The 12,117-nt window shown below is 38.1% G+C and overlaps 1 protein-coding gene across 12 annotated transcripts in view; it reads right to left on the bottom strand.

Annotated features, from left to right (window-relative positions):
- Window positions 1-12,117, bottom strand: part of SLC9C1 (solute carrier family 9 member C1) — a 95,342-nt gene that overhangs the window by 33,596 nt on the left and 49,629 nt on the right. For all 12 annotated transcript variants that reach the window (XM_032349115.1, XM_032349074.1, XM_032349141.1 and 9 more), the window contains 2 exons: window positions 11,187-11,284; window positions 7,390-7,509 (listed from right to left, as the gene is read on the bottom strand). In XM_032349115.1, the coding sequence (XP_032205006.1) occupies window positions 7,390-7,509; window positions 11,187-11,284 (218 nt within the window). The remainder of the gene's footprint in view (window positions 1-7,389; window positions 7,510-11,186; window positions 11,285-12,117) is intronic.

Here is a 12,117-nt window from a genome sequence, read left to right as displayed (position 1 = left end):
AATACAAATCAAAACCCACAATAAGATATACCTCATAATGGTCAGAATGGCTAAAACTAACAACTCAGGAAACAATAGAAATTGGCAAGGATGCAGGATTCGGAGAAAGGAGAAGCCTCTTAAACTGTTGATGGAAATGCAAACAGGTGTAGCCACTCTGGAAAACAGTAAGAGGTTTCCTCAGAAGGTTAAAAACAGAAAATCCCTATCATCCAGCAATTGCACTACTAGAAACTTTCCCCAAAGATACAAAAATAGAGATTTGAAGGGACATATCTACACCAATGCTTGTAACACCATTATCAACAATAGCCAAACTATGAAATGAGCCCAAATGTCCATTAGCTGATAAAGAAGATGTGGTGCATGTGTGTATTGACACACACACACAATCATGGAAATCATGGAATATCACTCAGCCATCAAAAAGAATGATATCTTGCCATTTGCAATGACATGGATGGAGCTAGAGTCTATTATGCTAAGTGAAATAAGTCAGTCAGAGAAAGAGAAATGCCTTGTGATTTCACTCAATATGGAATTGCAAGAATGCTCTCATGGAGTTCATCCCTCATGTTTTCTTCTGTGGGTTTTACAGTTTCAGGTCTTACTTTACTCCATTTCAAATTGATTTTTGTTTATGATGTAAGACAGTGGTCTAGTTTCATTATTTTGCATGTGGCTGTCCAGTTTTCTCAACATCATTTACTGAAGAGATTATCCCTTACCCACTGTATATCATTAGCTCCTTTGTCATAAATTAATTGATTATATACTCATGGGTTTATTCCTGGGCTCTCTATTCTGTCCCATTGATCTATGTGTCTGTTTTTATGCCAATACCATACTATTTGTTTATTACAGCTTTTAAAAATTTTTTAAAAATTATTTACTTATTTATTTTTAGAAGATTTTGTTTATTTATTTGTCAGAGAGAGAAAGAAAGAGAGAGCAGCCACAGGCAGACAGAGTAGCAGGCAAAGGCAGAAGGAGAAGCTGGCTCCCTGCCAAGCAAGGAGCCTGACATGGGATTTGATCCCAGTACGCTGGGATCATGACCTGAGCCAAAGGCAGAGGCTTAACCAACTGAGCCACCCAGGCATCCCTACGGCTTTTTAATATAGTTTAAAATCAATAATTGTGATACCTCCAGTTTTATTCTTTTTTTTCCCCTCAAGATCATTTTGGCGATTTAGGATCTTTTGTGATTCCATACAAACATTAGGATTTTTTGAAACTTTTGTAAAAAATGTTAATTGGAATTTTGGTAAGGATTACATTGAATCTATAGATTGTTTTGAGTAGTATGGCCATCTTAACAAGATTAATTCTTCCAATTCATGAGCATAAGATATCTTTCCATTTATTTGTATTTTCTTTAATTTCTTTCATCAATGTCTTACAGTAATCAGTGTACAGGTCTTTTGCCTTCTTGGTTAAATTTATTCCTAAGTACTTTATTCATTTTAATACAGTTATAAATGGGATTTCCTTAATTCCTTTTTGTTATTAGTGTATAGAAATGCTACTGATATTTATATATTGATTTTGCATGCTGTAACTTTACTGAATTTGTTTATTAGTTCTAACTTTTTTTTTGTGGAGTTCTTAGGGTTTTCTGTATATATCATGACATCTGCAAAAGATGTTAGTTTTACTCATTTCTTTCTGATTTGGATGACTTTTTTTTCTTGCCTAATTACTCTGGCTAAAACTTCCAATACTAAGTTTAATAAAAATTATGAGAGTGGGCCTCCTTATCTTGCTCCTGATCTTAGAGAAAAAGCTTTCAGCCTTCAGCTTTTCACTGTTGAATATGAATTTAGCTGTGTGATTGTCAACTATGGCCTTTGATGAGGTATACCACTTCTTTACCCAGTTTGTTGACAGTCATAATTTATATTTACCCATTTTTGTCTTGTGTATCCATTATTGTAGCTATATTTTTTAAATACTTTTGACTTTTAACCTTTATGCTAGATTTTTATGCGATTTATCCACCATTGTTACAGTATTAGAATGGTCTGAATTTTATCATATATTTATCTTTACCAGTGAGATTTATACTTTCATATGTTTTTCTGTTACTAATAAGGGGTGTCCTCTGGATGGCAACCACAAAAGCCAGGGTGCCAAACTCTTGCACAAGTTCATTTCCGGGAGACACTGTCCTTGCAAGCTCATTAAGAACTGTTTCATTGTCTATTCTAGTCTTCTGGATCTTGTGGACATAAACCCAGTTATTTCTCAGAGAGGATGTTTTGGGAGCCCATCTCTCAAGTGGAAGTCTCAAAAGTTGGGGCACTAGATGTTGGGTCCAAACCCTTTACTTCTCATGGAGAAGCTGGGAACCATGAGTTACCTTCTGATCACATGCCTCAATGCCAGAGGGTTATTTTTATGCTCACAGTGTGTCTCAGCCTTTACGACCTGTTTCAATGTAGGTATTTTCTCATTAGCCTGATGTGTAAGAATCACTCAGCTACTTTCTGGCTTTTTTTGAGAGGGAAGTGGTCCATATGTGTCTGTGGATTTGGTATGTTGATGAAAGAAGTTAAGTTCAGGGGCCTCCTATGTCACTATCTTAAACTATTATACAGACTCCGTTTCCTGATTTCTTTCAGCAATACAGTCATTCCTGGCACAGCATTGCACTTGATGTTACCTTTTTCTTTCCTACCAGACATTTATTTATTTATTTATATGTTTCTTTCTTTTTTCTTTTTTCTTTTTTTTTACTTTTTAAAAATTGTATTATGTTAGTCACCATACAGTACATCATTAGTTTTTTTTTTAAATTTCTTTTCAGCGTAACATTATTCATTGTTTTTGCACCACACCCAGTGCTCCATGCAATCCGTGCCCTCTCTAATAACCACCAGCTGGTTCCCCCAACCTCCCACCCCCGGCCCCTTCAAAACCCTCAGATTGTTTTTCAGAGTCCATAGTCTCTCATGGTTCACCTCCCCTTCCAATTTTCCTCAACTCCCTTCTCTTTTTTGATGCAGTGTTCCATGATTTTTACCCCAATGATGCAGATGTAGTGAAAAGAAGGGCCATATGCACCTCAATGTTCCTAGCAGCAATGTCCACAATAACCAAAACGTGGAAAGAGCCAAGATGCCCTTCAAAAGATGAAAGGATAAAGTTGATGTTACCTTTTGCTTAAATTTATAAGTGACTGTAATTTGACTTGTTTATGCTAGATAGATGAATCGAAAGGGATATGGTGGGGATTACTCTCAATTCCTTTAAGTCTTTAAGATTGGTGTTAATTTCTTTATGCCTGGAATACTATATTACTTCTTATGATTATTTTGGCCAGGGTTCCACATGGTCATTTGGACCTTCCTGCCATAATATTCTTATTCTATAGGTCAGCAAGACAATGTGAATGTTCAGCTACATACTGACTATATTCATCCCATGTATACACTTGGAGATATAAGAGAAATAACCACACAGTGGACTTGCTGGATTATTATGAAGCAGACTGGGTCAGAGACTTAACCTAAAAGCTTCCTCTCTAATTTGAGAACTGTGATAGCATTGCAAGCCTCTGGTCTTTTGTTTGTTTGTTTGCTTAATTATATTCCCTCCAAAGTCTTTTTAAAAGTCTCAGTATTCTCTTTTTTCCCACTTAAAAGTAATTTTTTTAGTAAAATGACTAAAAGTCCATCTGAGAAAAGATTGAGGGAATATTTATCCTATGTGTTTGTGGTGTTATTGTAGACCTTTTTCAAAGGCTGGTTCTGAGAACGGACTTAGGTATAAGGAAAGGATGGGGAATCATGATCTTCCTTTGCGTAGTTGACCTCACCCCTTTGCTGACCAGTTCTCTATTTTTAGAAAAGTCAAATAAAATGTAGTTAACTATTTGTCTACATTGTCATTTGACACAAATTATCTTACCCATACCCAGGCCAAGGTAGTCTGACTGCTCTTCCAGGTTTGCTGTTCACAAAAAAAGGATGCCCACCTTGCTTTTGACATTTGAGTGCTGCCATCTGTCTTCTGCCATTCCCAAATCCTTTCGATACTAGTAAGACTAGTTCCTTGGCAACCTCAACTACTGTCAACCATGTCTTGCCGAGGGCATCTATCACTGAGTTTCACAGTGTTGCCTTGTGAAAGTAAACATCCTCTGGTCCTTCCCAGGGGGGCAAAGTGATGGGTCCTTCATTCTCTTATAATAATTTTTGTAAATATTCCGGTTTTTATCATCCATACTTCACTTATTATAGGTTATTTGCCTGGTCAAGCTTCAAAGAACAATCCCAAGAGATTAACTGTACTGGTTCCAAGTGTCCTTAACAGAATGTTGAACCTCGAATCATGGATAAGACCATCATGCCAATAAATTCTCCCTAATCTGGTCTTATTTACAACATAAATACCCTCAAGATCCATTCCATTATATGTCTACCAGTATTTGCTTGTATTACTCAGGCCCTGTAATTTCCTCAGTAGATAAATTGTCTCCTAAAGAAAGCACTGTATTTCCTCCTCTAGCTGTGTTGAGATCTGATATGGGTAATTACCTTGGAAACAGTGAGAGGTGGTAGAGAATAACCTTGAAACAAAGACAAGCTTTATCTTGTGATGTCTTTGTAGCATCTGAAGGGGATAGGAGGCTATTATCCTCTAGCAAGAAAGAGGTGGCTGCCTTCTGCCAGGCTACAGTATTCATGGGAATTGTGAGGGTTTAAGATCTTCAGATTTATCTCCCAAGTGTTACCACTTTAGATCTCAGGTTCCTGATCTTTTTCTTTCAGAGCCCTGACCCTGATACGGAAACCCAATTAATGCTAGGTGTTTATTCTTCTTTCTGTAGCTCTAGCTGTATCCCCTCAAAATAGATATACTATTATTGACTTATTTAGGTATGAATAATTTAAGTTGAATTTTTAATTTTAAGAATTATGTGTGTTTTCCTATTCAGTTTCTTTTGGTGACTGGACTTGTTTCTGTTTGTGATTCTGTCACTTCTCAATTTCAACATTTCAGTAATACTTCTATTATTTATTTATTTGACAGAGAGTTAGAGAACACAAGTAGACAGAGCAGCAAGCAGAGGGAGAGGGAGAAGCAGGCTCTCCCCTGAGCAGGGAGCCTGATGTACTGGTTCCAAGTACTGGAATTCAGCACTGGAATTCAGCACTTAGTAATAAATGCTCACATTTGTTAAGTGTTTACCCAGTGCTAATCCCTGGTCTAGGCACTTCTACACATACTATTCATGTATTCTTTCCCACAGTTCCATGAGGAAACAGAGGAGAACCCAACTCGCATATTTTGGTGCCCATTATGTGTCAGTTACTTTGCCACAGGTCATATATATATATATATATATATACACACATACATACTGAGGACTGAAGGACTGAGGACTGAGGACTGAAATGCTCATTCAGATAATAAATGACAGAGACTGAGATTCTAAACCAAGCCACATGGCACCAGGATCTGCACTAATCACTTTGAGATGAGTGATATTGAGAGATAGCTTATGGGGCGTTTTTAAAATCTCCCTTTCATTAAGTTGCATCAAAAAAAAGAATTACTTAAAAAGTTATAACTTTAGTCAGTATTGAAGGCTTTAAAAAACCCTATAATATGACAATCTCTTTCTTGTAGTGAGTGTGGTAGATTAAAGATGTTACATAATTGATACTTTTATTGAGAACGGTCTATATTTCCTCCTCTTGAATCTAAGAAAAGAAACAATAGGCATCCAAATTGGAAAGAAGCAAGTAAAATTATCTCTATTCATAGATGACATGATTTTCTACAGAAAGAATCCCAGCAAATTCACAAAAAACAGGAGAGCTAATCAATGAATTCAGCAAAGCTTCACAGAATACAAAGTCAACATACAGAAATCATACACTAGGAATGAACAATCTTAAAATGAAATAAAGAAAACAGTGTCATTTATAATAGCATCAAAAAAGCAAAAAAAGTGGTTCCTGTGTGGCTCACAGTTAAGCAACTGCCTTCCACTCAGGGTCCTGGGATTGAGCCCTGCATCAGGCTCCCTGCTCAGGGGAGAGCCTGCTTCTCCCTCTCCCTCTGCTTGCTGCTCTGTCTACTTGTGTTCTCTAACTCTCTGTCAAATAAATAAATAAAAATCTTAAAAAGAAAGAAAAAATAGGATTAACTTTAATCAAAGACTTGCATGCTAAGAACTAAAAGACATTCCTGAAAGAAATAAAGGAAGATCTAAGTAAAGGAAAAGTCACCTCATGTTCATGAATTGCAAAGCTTAATATTATTAGGATGACAATACTGCAGATTCAATGTAATCCCCATGAAAGACTCAATGGCATTTTTTTTTCAAAATTAAGCAAATCCTAAAATTTATATGTAATTACATTTATATGGAATTACCTACATTGTTACACCAATCTTGAAAAAGAAAGTTGATAAACTTATATTTCCTGATTTCAAAATTATCTAACAGCTGTGGAAAACAATTTGGTGGTTCCTTGGGATAAGTTAAACATAAAATTATCTTACGATCCAACAATTTCACTCTTTGGTGCATACCCAAAAAGTATGGAAAAAGTGGAAAGCAGGTATTCAAATACTTTTACATGAATGTTCTAAACAACACTGTTCTCAGTAGCCAAAAGGTGAAAACAACCCAAATGTCCATCAGCTGATGAATGGGTAAACCAACATATGATGTATCTGTACAATGAACTATTATTCAGCCATAAGAAGGAATAAAGTCTTGATACTTGCTACAAAGTGGATGAAACTTATGTTACTGATACATTCTACCATGTAGATGAAAACATTATGGGGAGTGAGAGAAGCCAGAAACAAAAGACTATGTGTTTGATGATTCTAGTTATATGAACATTCAGGACATGTAAATTCATAGAGACAAAGCAGACTAGTGCGATGCAGGAGCTGGTGGGGGTGTGTGCAGGGAGAATGGGGAGTGACTGCTTAATGAGTGCTGGTTTTATATTGGAGGCAATACAAATGTTTTGGATTTTGACAGAGATGATGTTTGCCCAAGATTGTGAATGTACTAAATAACATGGAATGATAACTTAGAAATGGTTAATCTTGTTATATGAAATTTACTTCAGTAATAAGAGAAAAGTTATTATACTATCTTTTTTTTTTCTTCAAGTAACTTTTTGTATGTATGTAAGTAATTTAATTATAAACTACCTCAAATATTTTCCAATATATTCAGGATATGAATTTGTTTCTTAAATTTTCTGTGGAGCTTCAACATACAACCCTGAGATCTAGCGTCAAATGCTTTATCAACTGAGCCATCCAGGAGCTCCCAGGATATAAATTTAAAAAGTAGAAAGGGAATTTAAGGTCAGTATAATAACAGTTCTAGTAAGGTTCAAAATCACTTACCTTGATGGGATCCCTTTTTCCTTTTTAGTGTTATACACCCAATTGAGCAATACTTTTCTAATAAAGGAAAGAAGTTTTTTGCTTTCAGAATAATTCTTTATTGCCTCAGGACTCATATATCTGGGGAAAAAAAGAAGTAATCACTAAACCTGCTTTAAAATTTGGGGACTAGATTTAATGCAGTAATGTCAGACAGCAAGAAGATGATTTTGTCCATTGGTAACTAGAAATAGGACACTTTCATGAGCATAGGTCCAAGTCAAAAGTTGTAGATACAAGTAGATACATAATTATGAATTCAGATTCTGGGGTTCACTCTTTAAAAAGAGATACATGGTTTAAAATAGAGAGGTCAAGTTTCAGGGAGGAAAAGAATAATGTGATTCAAATAGATCCAGTTTTCATGATGGGGCCCCCATTATCTCATGAAATTACCTCATTAAAATGTTTGCTCTACAAAATAGACATGAAAATATCCATGCCAGTTGGGAATAATTAAATAAGAAAGTATATTTGAGGCATCCAACCCATCTCATAATCCTCTTACCTCTTTGATTGATTTCAACTTCTGGACAAGTAGTTAGGGGAATTAATGGAGAAAATACAAGTGGTGAGTAAAGAGTTAATGATTACTTGGAGAAGTCAGTGGTCCTAAAACCCCAAAGACAGTTTGGTAGCACATATCCCACTGTCTCTAGGTTTCTGTTGACTTTTCTAACAAAGTAGCTCATATCTACGTGCTATGATCTGATCTTGTTTAGCGAAATACCTTGGTTTTTGTTATCTTCATCAGAAGGGCAATAGGGCTTTGTCCTTGGGTCTGAGGCCTTACTTTAAAATATGGCTTAATGGAAGGGTATTGGTGACTTAAATGCAAAGGTGGACCTTGTCCTTCCTATTGACTATACTGTTCTTACTCTGAAATTTGAACAATTTCTCTGCTATGGGAATACAGATGTCACTGAAAAGAAGGAAGTCATTCAATTCTCTGTGACTCAATAGAATGAATGATATGGTAACCACATGGAAAATCACAAATGTATATAGAGCTTGATTCGTTCCTAATTTTAAAAATATTTATTGAATGTATTATTCTTCCTAAAAGCTGGAGAGAAACCATAAACAAAAACAGATCGCTGCCCTTAAGGATCCAGCAGACTAGAGGAACGAAACAGGCAAATAACAATTGCATTAAATTGTAGTGGATGTTGCTGTGGAGATCATAAACAATAGGGCAGTCTGAATCCATCAAGTGGGGGGCTGGTATTTAGTGTTGGGGAATCAGGAAACCTTCTTGAAGGAATTCCTTCTTGAAGGAATTAATGTCTCAACTAAGATCTGGTCATTTCTTAAGTTTCTATAAATCCTAAAATTCTGTGGTACGAGCAATTCAGGCCCTTGCTTTTTTAGGAAGATGGCTGTGATCTCTTTAATCGGATAGTGAGGCAGCTGAAGCTTCCAAGGTGAGCTCTGTAATTATCAGTTAAGTGGCTGTGGGTAAATCATTTCATCTCTTTTCTCCTCACCTTTCTCATCAGCAAAATGAAGATAATATTGACACTTATTTCACAGGATTTTTATAACTTTAGATTAGTAATACATGCAACGTGTTTAAAACTGTGCTTGGCACAGTACTTAATAAATATAAGCTCTTTATTCAAAGAATTCTTTCTCAGGCAATTACACAGGCAGTTAGCATAGGTCCTGGTGCCCCTGTTTAAATCCCCCAACTCTTTCTCTCCTTAGACTTGTTTTCTTGCCACAGGACACTGTGACACATGGGGCATTGCTGAAATGAGCAGCAAATGGCAAAGTCAACTGCAAGGCAAGTACAGACTCTAAGTGTACTTAGGAGTTACTTCTCTAGAGATTGGACCACCATTCCACTAATGTTGATACTCCCCACAGCGCCTGCCATATACCTTTGCACATATTCGTATATAATATTTATCTCATTTATGAATCACTAAAAAATAATATATTCTAAAATGTGCCTTTGTCACCCACTAGGCATCCTTTCAACCCTTTAACTCCCTTCTCCTGATTCTGGGTCTTCCTAGGCATACATTGCTTCTGCCTTCCTGGAGGCGTTAAAGAGGAAAAATCAAGGCAATGGGTTGACTTGCTCTATACTGCTTTTTTTTTTTTTTTTTAAATATTAACTTCTCCTGAACAATGCAGTGATAATGCTTTTCAGCATGTTATTTATTCATCCATTTAAAAAACTCTCGCTGCCCACTGTGCGTCTGTCTTCTTTAAAGTGTGCGTCACACTGTTTCTAAGTGTCACGTTTGGCCAGCCCTCTGTCCCCGTCTCCTTCCTGTAAGCATCTGAATGGCCTAGAGTGGGGGGCAAACGGAGGCCCTTGTCCTTACGCCTCATTCATCAAGAAAATGAAATCTTAAGCCAGATGTATTTTATCTTACTTCCTTGACAAGTATGTCATAAGGATTTGTATGGCTAGGCTTGAAATGCAATCTCTTTCACTCTTTGAAATCTGTACTCCCAACTTTAATGAGACTGCACTCCGGTGTCCGGCTGCTTCTCTTCCCACACAGGGCTTTATAGCTCTCTGATCCACAAGCCAGCGCTGGGGAGTGGATACCCGGCTGACGCTGCTCTTAGCTTTCAGCATAGGTGCACCAAAGGCCCCGTCTGCCCTCGAGATAACGGCCCAAGGGAAAGGCCCAGGAAGACCAGACGAGTGAGCTTTGGGACCATTCGAGCAGGGAATTTTGGTGTCTTCAATGCTAGGAGTGTGGTTTATTTTATTTTTTATTTTTCTTTTTAAAGATTTTATTTATTTATTTGTTTGTCAGAGAGAGAGAGAGAGAGCACACAAGCAGGCAGAGAGGCAGGCAGAGGCAGAGAGAGAAGCAGTCTCCTTGCCGAGCAAGGAGCCTGATGCAGGACTCGATCACAGAACCCTGGGATCATGACCTGAGCCAAAGGCAGTGGCTTAACCGACTGAGCCACCCAGGCATCCCTATTTTATTTTTATTTTTTTTTAAGATTTTATTTATTTGCCAGAGTGCGTGCACACACGAGAGAGAGAGACAGAGAGACAGAGAAAGCGCAAGCAGAGTGAGCAGCAGGCAGAGGGAGAAGCCGAGTCCCTGCTGAGCAGGGACCCTGATGTGGGCTCCATCCCAGGACGGAGAAACCATGACCTGAGCTGAAGGCAGATACTTAACTAACTGAGCCACCCAGGGGACCAAGGAGTATGGTTTAGAAGAAGAAGTTATGTTATGTCCGGGCTTTGGGGGAACATCGTTGTTAACTGCAGGGCAGTTTAACTCTCCTCTTAGCCCCATCATATACCCTTCATCCTTCCAAGGGGATCGGAGGCTAACACGTGGATTTCAAGGAACTTGCCGTGTAGTACAGAGGCTTACAGCAAAAGAAGCTATTACAAAACTATGCTGGGTATTAAGAGAGAGTATGCACCGATGTGTTTGGAGGAATTAACGGAGTCTTTGAACTTAGTGAAGCATTCAAGCAGTCTAAGAGGAAGAGTGTTCTACCACAGTTCAGCTTTGGGGGCAAAAGGAGGAAGGGAAGAGCGTCTCCGCTAGCAACAGCAACACATTCAAAAGTACAGGAGTCTGAATAAGGAGAGCAAGCTGGGAAGCCGAAAGGAAGTGATTTGGCCTGATTTGGGGGTGCAGAGCAGGCCGTGGCTTGCACACGCGTTACCAGATGATCCCAGGTTACCAGAAAGAGCAAGCAAACTCTCTTGCATCGTTTCCTAAATGCAGGGGCTTAGGATGGAAGCTTTCTCTTGCCAGTGTACTTACTCTCCCTTCTTTTCGCCAAAGCTTCCCGCGGCACCGACCAGCACCTGGACTGCACTCTGGGACAGAGTCTCATTCCTGTATTGTCTTTGGTAGCTCGCCTAAACAAAAAGGGGAAGATTATGATAGAGCATGGATGACAATAACAATGACAATGACAATGACGATGACAATAACAATAACAACAACAATAACTTGTTTCCTTTATGGAAAGGTAGTGGGTGAGAAAGAAGTAAAAAATCCCTAAGTAATCTACTATCTCTATAAAAAGAACGTTTCTAGGCAGTCCAGACCTTGCCATCAGTGCGGAAGGCCCATCCGAGCTTTGGGTAAAACCAAACTGGTTCTTCAGGAAACTAAGTTCCCCCTAAATGTTAATTAGGCTTTCGAAAATTAGTGGCGTTCTGTCGTCAAATAACTTTGGGAACTTCCTGCTGCGAGTGTATCCCCATCTTAACAGTTTATGATGCACATTAGAAATTTAAAGACTCTGAGAACTGCTCTTGTGGGGAACCCTGGTTTATAACTTTGATTTCATTTTTCCAAATATTTTGACAACACAACTGTTTTTCTCTAGACTATTATAAGCATTAAATGGACTGCTGCTGTGGTGCAGAAAGCAGTCATTTGTTCACTTGGTCCATATACTGAGACTCACTTTGCTTCCGGCACTAACTCTGATGCTGGAGAAGCACCCCCCCGTCCGACACTGGCCCGGCCGCAGTGTGCTGAACACTGTCCAAAATCATTGCACAGACCAGCTTCCTGAATTGGAATGTATGATATAAGTAAAGACTTTTGCTTCCATAGAACACATCTGCACCATCATTTATGGATGTCAAAATGCAGATTTGCTCTTGAGGGATACCAGAATGGGATATAACTAATATTTTTAAAAGATCTTATTTATTTATTAAAGAGAGAGAGAGAGAGA

The sequence above is a fragment of the Mustela erminea genome, chromosome 1 (genome assembly GCF_009829155.1).
Source record: "Mustela erminea isolate mMusErm1 chromosome 1, mMusErm1.Pri, whole genome shotgun sequence".
Taxonomy (NCBI): Eukaryota; Metazoa; Chordata; class Mammalia; order Carnivora; family Mustelidae; genus Mustela; species Mustela erminea.
The sequence above is the reverse complement of the archived record's forward strand: the minus strand, read 5'-3'. Positions and strand labels throughout refer to the sequence as shown.